Source organism: Thermomyces dupontii (genome assembly GCF_041956625.1).
Source record: "Thermomyces dupontii strain NRRL 2155 unplaced genomic scaffold VTN31scaffold_3, whole genome shotgun sequence".
Taxonomy (NCBI): Eukaryota; Fungi; Ascomycota; class Eurotiomycetes; order Eurotiales; family Trichocomaceae; genus Thermomyces; species Thermomyces dupontii.
In genome coordinates, this window is record NW_027192309.1 from 172,550 (window position 1) to 186,699 (window position 14,150).

General features: G+C 55.2%; 7 protein-coding genes across 7 annotated transcripts; 3 read left to right on the forward strand and 4 right to left on the reverse strand.

Annotated features, from left to right (window-relative positions):
• Positions 1-634: 634 nt before the first annotated feature.
• Positions 635-1,454, reverse strand: VTN31DRAFT_3501 (uncharacterized protein; the record flags this gene model as incomplete). The annotated part of the gene is made up of 2 exons (XM_069403788.1): positions 635-827; positions 886-1,454. The coding sequence occupies 2 exons, from the start codon at positions 1,452-1,454 to the stop codon at positions 635-637; spliced, it is 762 nt and encodes a 253-aa protein (XP_069260826.1).
• A 500-nt stretch (positions 1,455-1,954) lies between these two features.
• VTN31DRAFT_3502 (uncharacterized protein) lies at positions 1,955-3,499 on the forward strand (the record flags this gene model as incomplete). The annotated part of the gene is made up of 2 exons (XM_069403789.1): positions 1,955-2,108; positions 2,160-3,499. 2 exons carry the CDS (start codon positions 1,955-1,957, stop codon positions 3,497-3,499), a joined length of 1,494 nt encoding a protein of 497 aa, XP_069260827.1.
• Positions 3,500-3,836: 337 nt separating this feature from the next.
• VTN31DRAFT_3503 (uncharacterized protein) lies at positions 3,837-6,383 on the reverse strand (the record flags this gene model as incomplete). The annotated part of the gene is made up of 6 exons (XM_069403790.1): positions 3,837-4,311; positions 4,378-5,308; positions 5,357-5,994; positions 6,045-6,176; positions 6,229-6,249; positions 6,307-6,383. 6 exons carry the CDS (start codon positions 6,381-6,383, stop codon positions 3,837-3,839), a joined length of 2,274 nt encoding a protein of 757 aa, XP_069260828.1.
• Positions 6,384-6,656: 273 nt separating this feature from the next.
• VTN31DRAFT_3504 (uncharacterized protein) lies at positions 6,657-7,001 on the forward strand (the record flags this gene model as incomplete). Its single annotated transcript, XM_069403791.1, has 3 exons — positions 6,657-6,778; positions 6,827-6,904; positions 6,953-7,001. The coding sequence occupies 3 exons, from the start codon at positions 6,657-6,659 to the stop codon at positions 6,999-7,001; spliced, it is 249 nt and encodes an 82-aa protein (XP_069260829.1).
• Positions 7,002-7,085: 84 nt separating this feature from the next.
• Positions 7,086-8,152, reverse strand: VTN31DRAFT_3505 (uncharacterized protein; the record flags this gene model as incomplete). The annotated part of the gene is made up of 2 exons (XM_069403792.1): positions 7,086-7,832; positions 7,895-8,152. 2 exons carry the CDS (start codon positions 8,150-8,152, stop codon positions 7,086-7,088), a joined length of 1,005 nt encoding a protein of 334 aa, XP_069260830.1.
• Positions 8,153-8,825: 673 nt separating this feature from the next.
• Positions 8,826-9,454, forward strand: VTN31DRAFT_3506 (uncharacterized protein; the record flags this gene model as incomplete). The annotated part of the gene is made up of 2 exons (XM_069403793.1): positions 8,826-8,890; positions 8,959-9,454. The coding sequence occupies 2 exons, from the start codon at positions 8,826-8,828 to the stop codon at positions 9,452-9,454; spliced, it is 561 nt and encodes a 186-aa protein (XP_069260831.1).
• A 164-nt stretch (positions 9,455-9,618) lies between these two features.
• Positions 9,619-13,571, reverse strand: VTN31DRAFT_3507 (uncharacterized protein; the record flags this gene model as incomplete). Its single annotated transcript, XM_069403794.1, has 7 exons — positions 9,619-9,870; positions 9,920-10,998; positions 11,049-11,644; positions 11,698-12,997; positions 13,061-13,380; positions 13,433-13,482; positions 13,545-13,571. 7 exons carry the CDS (start codon positions 13,569-13,571, stop codon positions 9,619-9,621), a joined length of 3,624 nt encoding a protein of 1,207 aa, XP_069260832.1.
• Positions 13,572-14,150: the final 579 nt, after the last annotated feature.

Sequence of the window (14,150 nt, forward strand, 5' to 3'; positions counted from 1 at the left end):
CAACGGCAACGATCGATAGGGATCATCGGATCGACACTGAGTTGCTTCAACTTGTTAACTTGGGCGCAAAGCCGCAAACCTTCGTAACTGCTCAATCAAATTGCAGGGATTCGCAACAAACATCCTGAATAGTGTATACATAGTTCTAAGGTCCGATGAATGCGATGAGTCAGCGTGAGAAAGGAGAAGCGCACAGCGGATTCTGAACTCTATTCCCCTGAATCAGGCTCCTGGAAGGTTGATAGCGTCGCTACAGCTCGTCAAAGCCGAAAGAAACTCTCGTTGACTACTCCGTACATATCACTTTCTGAGCTCTCATAAACAGGCCGTGCCTCGCAAGCGAGATACTGTAAGCATTTCAGCTTCTCAGGAGGTTGATCATCTCGTTTCCTTGGCATTCCATGAGATCTACGTATCTTGAGGGCAGATCACACGGCTGAATAAGAAGAGCTGAATTAATTTAAGCGATCTCAACAGTCCCAAATATGGAACAGCCTGCCGTCGAAAGCAAAAGTCGTGGTCTTGGCTCGGTCATTCGTGGTCTCAATTTCAAGCTCGGGCCAGCAGCTCAAAGGAGAAAAAAGCTGAAGGAGAACTGTATCTCAAAATGAATTTGAGCCTACCGGCAACTAGCTTAACAATGCCACCCCCCGTCGACACTCAAGATCGCACCCGTGACATATGACGATGCGTCACTCAGCAAATACAGGACTGCATGAGCAACCTCATCCGGGTTCCCAACGCGCTGGAGGACGGATTTGATGTCGATCAACTTTCCATCGGTGATTTCCGTCGCCCTGTCGAGGAGCGGTGTCTGGATCGATCCTCTGGACAACAGTCAGCCATCCGCGGAAGACAATCTCTTTAAGTGGTCTTAAATCATACGGTGCAACCGCGTTGACCCTGATCTTCGGCGCTACCTCCTTCGCCACGGATCTCGTCAGGCCCGTGACAGCGTGTTTGCTGGCCGAGTACGCCGCATGGAGAGCGAACCCCTGCAGACCTTGCACGGACGAGGCATTGACGATGCTTCCCGTCCCCACAGTCTTTGTGATGGCGCGCAGTTGCGCCCGAAGGCAGTTCTTCAAGCCGTAGACATTGACGCGCATGATCATGTCAAACTCGTCGTCGTCCTGGTCGATGAGCGGACGGATACCATGGTGTTTCCCAATCGCACCCGCCATATTCGCCGAGCCATCGAGCTTGCCGAACTTGGCCACCGTGGCGTCGATCCACGCGTCGACCGCGTCGGCGGACCGCACGTCGACGACCGTCGTCAGCACATTCTCCGAGTCGCGGCCCAGCTGCGTGAATGCGCTGTCTAGCACCTCCTGACTGATGTCGGCCAGTGACAGCTTGGCGCCGCGCTCGTGAAGGAGTTTTGCGATGGCAAGGCCGATGCCGGCCAAACCAGTGATGGTGTAGACCTTGTTCTCGAAGTAATGCCTCTCCATTGTGCCGACCTGTAGCTCTTATGTTTTGCTGAGGCTAGAAATCACCTCGTTCTGGGAATTACCTATATACTACTGTGCTGTCGCCGTCCTGCCGAAACTGCGCACTCCTGTTCTAGTGATGAATCATCATATTCGTGATTCAGGTTGGATAAATGTTGAAGAATGCGACTGAGGGGCATGTTTCACTGCCCCGCGCGGAATTGCGACCGAAGTTCGTATTGTGATGGTAGGGTAGGCCGAGAGGGGTTTCCCACTGGGACAGCTTCTTGCTCGAACTTTGCTAGCAGTCGCTAACAAACAGTCGGGTTCCTTCGAGCAACCCTCATACTGATCCGCATAACGACGGAGATTACCGCTTTCGGGCTTTATGAACGTTGTGCATGCATAACGCGTAAATTCCTAAATAGGACTAGCGCAGACGCCACACGCGCTTCTCCAACTCGAAAACAATCCATTGTAGTCTTCACCCTCAGTGCAAAGCGAGTCCTGTTCACGAGAAAATGGCCACTACGACGACTACAATGACGACTACAGTCGACGCGACTCAGCTCGATGCCCTGCGCGCAGAGCTCAAACAGTGGGAGAGGAATTTCGCCGCGACTCACGGAGGGCGCAAGGCGAGTCGCGAGGACATCAAGCAAGATGCCGCGATCGGTACGTCGTTTCCCCTCTCAGAGGTCTGACAGTACTGACTGGAAGTGTAAGCTGCCAAATACAAGTTTTATAATCGACTGCGCGCGCAGGAATCCAGCAAGAATACCGCCGCGCAGACACCCTCGAAGCAGAAACGGAAGCGTTCGGGCGACGAAGGACACGTCGAGACGCCGCGCAAGGCGTCGAAGCGTGTAGTTTCGACTCCGAGCAAGGATTTGGATCGACTGCCCCCGTCGCATCCTGCCCGATTGGACCCGTACGACTCGCCCGCCGCGATGAGGCAGCTGTGCACCCCGACGGCCCACAAGCAGGCTTCATCACCTATGCCGCTGAAGTCGGCTCTGGGTCCTACGCCACAGCGGGACGGCAAGGTTCTTGGCTTATTCGATCTGCTGTCCGCTTCTGGCGGCAGCACGGCAACACCAGTGGCCAAGCGTATGGCGAGTCTCGGGGCGGATGCCTTGCAGACGCCATCAAGGAAGCGGAAGTTGGCGGACATTGCCGAAGAGGATGAGAATGAGGACATTGGCGCGTCTCCGCCGTCGTCCAGCAAGCTCTACCTGGACCGACTGTTCGCGACACCCAGCACTATGCGGTACGCATCCGTGGTTGAGAATGAAGTGAACGGGTTCCAGCCTCGACAGCTTGCGCCGACGGCCCAGACGAATCCCCTTGAGTCGGATACGCCTATGTTCCTCCGTCGGGGAAGCTCCAACCGTTGCGTGACCGGTGACTTGAGCCCGATAGCGATGCGGAAACCAAAATTCGGCAGCAAGAGCCTGAGCGCGCTGGTCCAGGGATTGCGTGAGATCCAAGAGGAGCGGAAGCAGGAAGAACAGAAGAAGACTACGACGCAACCTGAAGCAGAACAGCCTGCTCCTGTCCTAGACAGTGAGGAGCGGCCGCCAGAACAACCCCAGCCTGCGCGGAAGAAGCGCGGTCAGAAACGGACCACCCGCCTCGTCAAGCTGAAACCCGTCATCCCGCCGCGCAAGAAACCATGCACAGCTATCCCCGGCGCCATTGGCGATCATGCCGAAAGCGAGTCCGACGACGAGCTTCTCACATCAACCCCATCCAAGAGATCCACCCAACCTCATCTCCTCTTTGACCGCCCAAGCAGCAGCCACAGCAGCGGCAACGAGGACAACAACGAGGACGACTCCCACCGACAACAACCAGAATTGCCTTCGTCCTCGACTTACAAGTTCGGCCAGAAGGTTCGAGCGGCGCTCTCGGCGATCAAAAATACGACCACGTCGAAGTCTTCGTCAAAGGACGCCAAGAATAAGAGGCGTAAGATCAATCCAGAGGCGCACGCCAATTATCGTGCCTTGAAGATTCGGAGTCGGAATGAGAAGGGGAAGGGAAAGGGGAGGTTTAGACGGTGACTGCATTGCGTTACATTTGAATTTGCTTGCTTGCATTTGGGGTTGTTATTACATACTGAGCATTGATAGAATGGGACTGGGATTGGGATTGGGGATGGCGTTGTGGTTTAACTGCTGTATTCTAGATCTGGGTAGGGTTGCTGGTTGATCATATGGATCGTCTTTTTATCCAATAATACCCAGCTTACTGGATCATTCTCAAAAAAGCCAACAAAAGATACTGTATATTGATCGCCAACGGCAACTAACTATCCCTGTACAATGAACTATAAAAGAAGAAAAGGAGTCATTCATGGCATGCATATGCAACTCGAAACGAACACTATCCTCTCCCCCTCTAAAACAGCAAATCCTCATTGTTCGAACTTTTACCACCATCCGTCGCTGACTGTTGACTAGCGGAGGAGGAAGAACCAAGGTTCAACCCTGAGAGACCATTCAACAGGTCGGCGGAAGCGGAGCCACCAGCGGGTGCGGTGCTGCTCTGAGCGGGTGGGGCGCCGTTGCCGAAGACTCCTAGCAGGTCATCCAAATTATTGCTGCCGGTGGTGGTAGTAGTAGGAGCGGTGGTGGTTGTTGGACTCGTCGGGGTGCCGCTGCGGATGGGAGTGCCGGCCAGTCCTTCCAGGCCTGAGAAACCCGAAGGCGTGGTGGGATCTTTCTGTGCGGATGCCGGCGCGGCGCCGTCAAAGTCGATGTCGAGGAGGTTCTCGGCGTTGGCGGGTGCTTGGGCCGGGGCCTGTCCGGATCCGGTGATGCTGGCGGCGGCGGCGGCGGCAAGGGGGTTTTCGCGTGCGTTTTGGATTTGTTCCCTGCAATGTCGTTAGTCAAGAGATCCTTCAAGTGGAAGGGGGAGGGGGGAGGGAAGGGAGGCGTACTCGATGGCAGCTCTCTGCACTGCATCCGCGGCAAACCGACCCTGCCCAACAAACTGCTCCGGCGGCTTGTGGTAGACCGACGCCAAAGTGGACATTTCCTCTAGCAGCTGGTCGAGCAGCGCCGGAGGGAGCGACGGAATCGTCGACGTAATGGGCGGCTTTTGCGAGAGAATCACGTTCTTGGCTGCGTTGCGGTCCGTCGTGTTCGAGAGTAAGCGCCAGTATACGTACGCGCGATCTCGGATGTCTGGGTTGTCGTTCTCCGCGGTGGCCATCTGCAGGACCTTTTGGACCAGCCCTTGCGCTTTGTCCGGGCGTTTCAGGAAGAGCTTAACGACAGCCGTCAGGATTTGCAGTTGGGTCTGCGTGAATTCCTCGTTGAACCCCTCGACAAAGCTGGCCAGGATCTCGCCCGCGTTGCTGATCTTCTCCGCATACTCGCCGACGATCCAAATCAGCGCGGCCCGCGCGTTCGGCTCGTCCAGGTCGTCGATGCACTTGCAGAGCGTGGGGATGATGCTCTCGTAGCCCGGGTATTTCCTGAAGATGTCACGGATGACAACGATGGCCTCCTGGACGACGTAGTTGACCTTGGTGTTGATCAGATCCAGCAGCACGTTGATGCAGCGCTCGCATGCGCTCTCGATCTTGATCGCTGTCTGCCCAATGGCCCGCACGGCGCGTCGCACAAAGTCCATATCCACCTCCAAGGCATACTCCCGCAGTTCCGCCAGCAGCTGGTCCACATTCTTCTCGTCGACGATTCGCACCATGATGTCCAGCTTCTGGAACTTGACGTACGGGGGGTCGTTGTATTTGCAGAAAAACACGCGCAGCTCCTTGATGAGGATATCCGGCTGTTTCTGCAGTATTAGATCAATGTTTTTCAAGGCAACGTATTGCACTTCGGGCTTCGACGACACCAGCGTTACTATATCATAGTCAGCAACCGCCCATTTCCCCGCATAACACTACGTACCCAACGGAGGCGCCATCTTCCGGAGATACGACGCGGCCAGCTCCGGGTTGATAATCTTCATATGCAGGAATACCACCTTGACGGCCGCCAGAACTACGCTGGCGTTGACATGCTGGAACTGCGGAACTACCCGCTCGCAGATATGCTCCGCCTCCTTGACGTCGTCCGTCTTATATTGCGCCAACGCGGTCAGGATCGTGACCCGCCCCCATTCAGTGCACTCGTTCAGCGCCAGCAACAACTTGCGTAACGTGTTGGAATTCATCTCCAGTGCTTTCGTCTCCGGCGCCATTTCCTGAATATCTGCCAGCGCGGTCACGGCATTCGCCACCACGGTCGGGTTCGGGTCGCCGATCATCTCCTGCAGCATCTCCAGGAACCCGTTCTCTAGGCACATGGTCCGGTTGAGGTCGAACAGCTTGGCGACGCAGATCGCGGCGGTCTTGCGGACGTACGGCGATTCATCGCGTAGGGTCTTGCGTAACGGCTCCTCCATATAATCGACCATTTTATCTACCCGTATACAGCCCATTGTTCGGATTGCCAACGCTCGTATCAGGGGGTTTGGGTCTTCCGAGTCTTGTACGAAAGTGTTGACGGCGAGGATACAAAGGTCGGGATGTGATTTGGCATAATTCCTGCAAACGTCAGCAACAGACAGTCAAAACAATGCAGCGACGGCAGCCACATTAAGTAGAGATAGACAAGCTTCTTCTGGTCCAGGTCGTTCGTCGCGATGTTCTTGAGCACATCCGGGAACAGCGCCGACACATCTTTGCCCAGCGTCATCGCCATGATCGTCCGTTGGATCGCCTCCTTCCTGCGCATCGTCAATGCCGGTCCCGCCCAAGAGTATCTGCAAGTCGTCATACCGCTCATATGCAAACTGTGACCTGCCCGCCTATCCGTCAGCATCCTTCCCAAGGGACTCTTGCAGGCAGAAAACATACACAAGCCCCGCCCGGAGCTCAAATGTCTCGCCCTTCCGGGGCACATTAAAGGCCCCGCGAAGTCGGTTGATCGCCATCGTGTTGCAGGACTGCGCCGAACGAGAGCCGTGAGGTCAAAAGATTTGCGGTGGGTGGTGGATGGCGGGGAGCACTCCGAGTCCGCCACGGGTCAGCGCAGAATCCGGGCACTATCGAGGTCGTCACTGAGGGGCGATTGCTCGCATTCTCACGCTGCGCAGGACCAGCCTCGTCGAGAAGATTCGTCGTGATCTGAAAGCTGGCGATAAACTGGTGAAGCTGGTCATTGCGGCCTGAGGCATCAACTGATACCCTATCAGCCTCCTACCTGAATGCCTGAGGCATCAAATCTAGCTTCAGTTCGAGTTGGGAGTAGTACTGTACAGCCGCCCTCACCATCTTCACTGCTGAAGTACTCATCCTCTCAAATTTCATCTAACTGGAGTACAAGATGGTGGGTATATTCCGTTCATAGATAGATCTTGCTAACATAACATCACAGGCTAATCTCCCCAACCTACGACGCCTATTTGTCGAGGCGCGCACAGAAGCCGAGGAGAACGAATACTCTCGCACTGCGGTCAGTCGCAACCAACCGGAGACGAGGACGGCGCACTGACAGGACCAGTTCTACAACCTCGTGCTCTTTATCTCCTCCGTCGCCGTGTTCAGCGTGATCGCGCAGCGCATGAGTGGGAAGCCCCAGAAATGACGGCATAATCCATACCCATAGTCCCGGACATCCATAGTACAGTATATCCCTACTCAGACTCATCGCCCTCGTCTTCCAAGAAAGCGAGCGCTTGACGCCCTCGGTTGGACCTTCGTCTTTTTCCGTCGTCCGCCTCTTCAGCGCCCCAGCGACTGGCTCCTTCCTTTACTGCCTCGAGATCCGCCTGTAGCTCTCTCTCTTCTCGGATCTTTTTCGCTTTCTCGAGCGAATAGCGGCCCTTCATCCCGGCGTCTTCCAGCATCTGTTTCAGGTGCTTGATCTTCGCTTTCGGCGTGTCGTACGGTGCCAATTCGCGATGCCACATCTTGCGGATTCCGCACTTGACAAGCCACCCCTGTAACCGTTTGATTTCTGCCTGATCAGGGTCCAGATCGTCCGTTGCCGCAGCTTTCGCTTTTCGCTTGCCCTTTTTCGGTGCAGGCTCGGTGCTCTTTTGCCGTTTCTTTGGCTTGGGCGGTTCGTCTATCAGGACGGACATTTCACTCTCGGATTCGTCACCGTGCTCCGATGGCTCCTTCTTGGTATCCGTGGGAGTTTCTGCCGATGACTCTGCCTCGGCATGATCGCTAAGGTCGGATGACTCGACTCGTTCCGACTCAGGCGGTTCGGAAGTCGTTTTCCGTTTCTTCGGCTTTGGCAGGTCCTCGGGAGACTCCCGCTTGGTAGCTTTCTTCACCTCCGAGTCTTCTTCTTTTGCAGGTTCTGGTTCAGATTCCACTCCAGGCTCGGGTTCAGGTTCGGGCTCTGGCTCATCTTGCTTGGCTTCCTGTGCCTCCTGTGGACAGACAACATCAGTCTCACCAATAGTAGTACTACCCAGTGAAATGGAAAACATACCACCTCCTCTCGAATGATCCGATCACTCTCCGCCTTCCATCGCTCATGTCCCTTGAAAAACCCCTGCTCCAAGCCCAATGCGCTTTCCGTAGCCGCTCGTACACGCTTCACGGTCAATTCCTCGAGGTTCCCCGAGCGGTAAACGCGAGCGACGGTATCGCGCAGCGCACGTTCCAGTTGCGCGTCCGACGGTGGACCGCCGCGTTGACTCTCGGACTCGGAATCTTCTGAATCAGAGACGGCGCGCCGGGGAGCCATCTCGCGGGGCTGAATATAAGTACTGTACAATGCTGTGGTGGATAGTAGTATGTTCGGAGATTTTCGAAGAAGCGTGTTGAGCGCGTCTGCCGTGTCTTGTTTTTGGTCGTTATCGGAACGACCGTGTTCGTTGCTGTTGTTCGTCCTCTTAGGACTGCCTCCGATTCAATTAAGAGAGTTCCAGATAATTATTCAGTCAGTACTGTATTTTTTGTTTCCGGATTATACTTCAACACAACATCAATTCCAGTTCTATGTTTGACATTGACGCGCCTTGATATCAGCCCGTCGACCCTGTTTGATTCGGAGCCGAATCGAGAGGAGGGACCGGATCAATGATATCCCGAACCTCCGATTCTATCCGCTTCCTTCATGTGAATTACTAATGAAACTCTCACTTAGACAGAAAGCAAAGCAAACTCTCCATCTTGAGATCTTCTAGCGATTTCAGACATAGAACGTTGTGGATACTGATCGCGCTGTGCTGGGCAACTGTCCGATTCTTCAAACCGCCGTCTTTAGCTGAACGGTTCTCGGATTATTTCACGGGATACCTAGGGTACCTTCCGAGTCGTTCTTCACCATTCGATAGAGCGAGCACATATAGAAGCGTATGGACGAAGACAATTAGCTACTACTCACGTCCATAGGGAGCTGTTGAAAAGAAAAGGCTATGACTGAGGACAAGGCCCCGACACAACCACCCCCAGGCGTTGTCCTGGACAAAGACGGTAAACCGTACGTCCCGAACCCTTCCAAACATAACCAGCTATCTCGAAGACTACTAACCCTCGACATATCTATAGATGCCGCCTCTGCACATCCGCCGCATCATGGCGCGCAATGGCTAAGAAAGCCGCATCATCTTCCGCTGGGGCTGCCGCCGCCGCCGCAACCGCCACAACAACAACAACGACTACTCCCGGCACGACCCCGGCATCTCAAGCAGAATGCCCCCCCGACGTCGAACAACTCGGCCGCTCCACCTGGACCTTCCTCCACTCCCTAACAGCAACATACCCCCAGACCGCAACGCCGGAGCAGCAAAATGAGATGCGCACTTTCCTAGACCTCTTCTCGCGGCTGTATCCGTGCTGGGTCTGCGCGGATGATTTCCGCGCGTGGATGGCGGAGGATAATGGGAAGAATCGGCCGCGGTTGGCGACGCGTGCGGAATTCGGCACGTGGATGTGCGAGGCGCATAATGCGGTGAATCGGAAGCTGGGCAAGAAGGAGTTTGATTGTCGGTTTTGGGAGGAGAGGTGGAGGACGGGGTGGAAAGATGGACGGTGTGATCAATGAACTCCATCAGGACCTCAGTACATCCAGACATACAAAAATCTCGACTCTTATGTATAGTAGCTTGATGTATAACCTATTTACTAGAAGACTCATATAGAAATGAATAACGATTCTTCTCAGCATAGAATAATGGAAACTAGTAGTTATTATCAGCAGGAACATAATCACATCCCCGGTACAAACAACCGCAATCCACTCGCCGGTGCGCCAATTTCCGTCACCTGCGCAATCCGATCTACAGTTCCCTTGTATTGCTCGTGATACTTGGCGCCCGTGAACGGATCCGACACGCTGGCCGACCCGCTGTAGATCGGCGTGTAGGACGCAGCGCAGATGTCGAATTCCGCAAATTGGTCGAATTCGATCTCGATGCTGTCCGTCGGGTTGCGCTCCGCCTGGGCCTTGATTTTCCGGGCCTGCATGTTCGTTAGTAATGTACATAGTGATCGAAAGGATTTCACAAACCTGCTCCAGCAGCTTGGGCGATCCGCCGTTGGCCAACATCCGATTCGCAAAACCCAGAGCAGAGGCGTAGTTGCGGTGCTGGAAGGCCAGCTTCATGGCGGCCATCAACGCCAGTTGTCGATGGGCCACCTCGAGCTTCGGGATTGTAAAGTAGGCCGACAGCTCGAGGCTGCGCTTGATGTTCTCGGGCGTGTCGGTGGGCAGCGAGCGTCGCTCCAACTCGATCGACATGGCCAGGATGTATTCCCGAGCCGTCGCAATGATCTTCTTTGCCTGCTCCACCTCGCTCTCCGACGACACCACGTTGACCAGCAGAGAGTGGAGGATCCGCCGGAAGATCCGCACGCCATCCTCGAGACGGTTCGTCCGCATGGCAGTGTACCCTTCTTGGAGATCGACCGACGCGATCCGCTCCAGGTCTCGCGGAATGATGGGAAGCACCTTGCGGGAGTCTGTCTCGTCCACCGTTCTTCGCACGTAGTTCACCAGTGGAGGAAGGCCCCCCGTGGCCGGGAGGTATGTCCTGGACGCATTGTAGATCTCAAGGAACCGCTCCTTCAACGGTGCAAAATTCACCGCGCCCACCTGCCGGTTGAGCAGCTGCATGGCCGTGTCGAAAGAGCCCGCGGCAACGTGATCAGCCGCCAGCGGCGAATTCCGTGACCACAGGTCCGCCTCTGAACTGACCGGCCCGGCATCCGCGCTCTCAACATTGACAAAGTCTGCGTCTTCCTCAACAGGAATATCCTCGTCCATGTCCCAGCCAGTGGCCTCCTCTTCCTCTTCGGCGAGATCCTCTTGGGCCGCGGCGCCAGCGCCCTCGCCATCCACCTCATTCTCGAATTCAGCCTGGTCCTCCATACCTACTTCTCCGAGAAGCGCCTTTTCAAACATCGAGTGGCCGGCGGATTTCACAGGCCAGTTCGCCTTATATGTTGGGACAATCGGTTGTGGTGTGCGCAGAGGCTTGTTAACGGAGGGCAACTTGATCTGATCTTCTGTGAGCCCAACGCTCTCGAGTATCGACTCCGCCTCTTCCGTCAAGCCATGGGTCTTGGCCATGAGGTACGCAAGCGGATCTATCCCCGTCAGTCGTGCACCATGACATGTATCCGAGCATTGTACATACATAGATCAGCCTCCTTGAACATCTGAATACGATCTTCGACATCCCCGCGGTAGATGGCATTCTGGAACCGCGAAGTGAAATCGCCTCGATGCTCCGCGATCTTCGCCATCCGCGACAGCTTATCTTGGTCGCCAGTGGTCAGATAGAGGAACGACAGCTTGTCAAACAGCCGCTGCTTTTGGTAAGCCATTTCGACTGTTTGGTGGTTCCCATGATTCAAAGCCTCCGTGGCCAACCGACTCCACAGTTTGGGCCGGTCCAGTTCCTTGGCCATCTCGATGGCAACGTCGAGATTACCGCATTCGAGTGCGAGTTCAAACCGCGTCTGTGGATCCTGAACAAACTGCAGGGCAATCTCAGGATAGCCTTTCTTCTCGACGTAGGCGATGATGCTCTGGCCCACCAGGCTCGAGGTCTTGATGATGTGAAGCATCTCGTCGTAGTTCCTCTTGACGAGAGCCAGCTTGAATCGATACTCCGTGGGGTCGATTTCCAGAACACGCGGCTTAGCGTTACGGTCCAGGCAGTACACGTTGCGCCCCTTAACCTTGACGAGATAGGCAGTCTGATCAAGGGTGCGCACGATTCCATTGTCACTGCAGGATATTAGCCACACTGTTGACCTCGGAACCAAAAATCAATGACCTACCCGTTCAGCAAAGTATACTTGACGTGGTTCAGAGTGGAGTAGAGAAGGACGCCAGCATCGTCCCAGGTGGCGCTCTTGATCCGGATCGTCTCGTGCAGGGAGCTGACTTGCTCCAGAGTCTTGGTGACAATGGTCACGTTGTGCTTGCTCAGCAGGGCCGCATACAGTCCATCGTTGGACCAAACGACGTACTTGACGCCGTTCACCGCCAGCTCGGCCAATTGCTTCTTCTGCTGGATATCATAGAGGATGACCGACGTGGGTGTCAGGAACAATAGTGCGCCCGATCCACCAAAGTAGATATCCGTAGTTCCAGTGGGCGCGTTCAGCGTCTTGGTCGTCGAGTTGCTCAGGTCCTTGATGTCAACCGTTTGTGAAGCCTTGTGGAACACGGCGAATCGGTTTCTCGCTACAAATACTGCCGAGTTGCCCTGGCCAGATTTGGAATTCGTAGGTTCCACGGCACCCGATGCGTCCCTGGGCAGATGAACCAACTCGTACGTGCTGTTGTCACCGGTAGTGGTGACGAGAATGGCGCGCTCCGCCGGATTGTACGAAATCGTTCGGCAAGGCATCCATGCCGGCCCCAGCTTGCGCAACGAGACCATCGGCGGCGACTCAGTGTTCTTGGCGAAGTCATAGCATTTCACATGCTTCTCCTTCGTGATGTAAAAGAGCTGGTTCTGGTAGAGGGTCGCTGGTGGGCGCTCGCGCTCGAGCTTGAAGACCATGACACCGCTGTCGTGACCGGCAGCGAACAGATTGATCTCCGGGTGGGCAGCAATGATCCAGAACCGGTCCTGGTCGCGCTTGAATGACTGGACGGAAGTTCGCTTGTTGAGATCCCAGACACGGATGGTCTTATCTTCGCCGACGGAGAGGATCAAGTCTTGGTGCGGGTGGAAGAGACACGAGGACGCGTTCTGGAAGTGGCCTCGGCAGGTGTCAACCTCCCAGGCTTTCGTTTCACTCATCCTCCACAGCTTCACGAGTCGGTCGTCACCAGCCGACGCGATCAGCGGCAGGGTCGGGTGGAAGGCCACCCAGTTGACACCGCGGTCATGGCCCTCCAGGACGAACTTCACCACCGCATCGGTATTCCCAAACATATCGGCTTGGTTGCTCCGAGCGATCTGATCCTCGTAGCTGATGGACGAGGTGGGTGCCGAGTGCTTTTTCCGCAGACCGGAGATATCCCAAACGCGGACGGATTGATCGAGCGAGGCCGACACGACAAGATCCTCTTTAGGGTGGAATTGCGCGCACATCACATAATGATTGTGACCGGTCATAGTGCAGACTAAGATCGAAAATCGCAATTGTTAGTAATACTTTCTACCGGGCCACCGTTGCCAATACTCACTCAGTGACCGGTTCTGCCAGTTCCAGATCCGAATGGTCTGGTCGTCCGACGCAGAGAGAATCCAGGGCAGTTCATGGTGGAAGAACACCGTCCGCACATAGTCCAAATGTCCATTGAGCGTAAACAGACATCGGCGCGTCTGGAGACTCCAGACCTTGATCTTGTAGTCGTCGCCGCCCGAGACAAACAAGGGCTGCGTCTTGTGGAAGTCAACTGCTCGAACCGGGCCGTCATGTTCTTCGAAGCGGTCAATCAACGCGCCCATACGGTAGTCCCATAGCTGGATGGTTGAGGAATGGAGCGACACGAGAATCCATGGCCTAGTAGGAGTCAGCAGGGTTCCGAAAGATATTCTGCCACTATCACACAGACCGTTTAGGGTGGAATGCAATGCCCTTGGCCCGCGACGACTTGGATTCAAACTGTAGCAATCACCGGCATCAGCATCCCGACATCGAGCAAATCACAGAGCGGAGGGGACTACCTTGGTCAGCATCGTTGGAGCGGACATGTTGACGGAGCGATGGTGGCCGCAGCCACAGCACACAGCAACTCGCTCCGCAGGCCAGTTAAACAAAAAGGGAGAGTCAACAACGTCGCATCAGCAACGCGGACAAGGTAAAGAGCCTGCAGAGGAGTAGGAATGCGCAATTGACGAAGTCGTGCAGCGCCGGCTCAAACGAAGCCAGCTTGCACTCTTCGAATGTGGTCGATCGGGGGTATGACTAAGCAACTGGATTCAGCCAATAAGGGGCAGATTTGGTGTGGCTAGTGCGTGGCTAGTGCTTAACTGTGGCTGGTACCTTGACAGCGTTCCATTATGGTGAGCCCGACCGCAAGTCAAGTACTGTTCCTGTTCGAGATGGCTCCCGTCCAATGTCCCGGCCTGATGGCCGTCTGACTGCATTCTCTCTGGATTGTACCATGGCAGTCCTCCACCGGATGCCTCCCTTGCCGCCAACGACGGCTGCCCCGCATTACGGTTTGGAGTCGAAGCCTTCGGACGGGAATCGAAGCATTCCATCAGAGCCTACTACAACGAAAGCGATGCTAGAGGCAACATTGAACGCAAGATTTCCTGCTCGGAGTT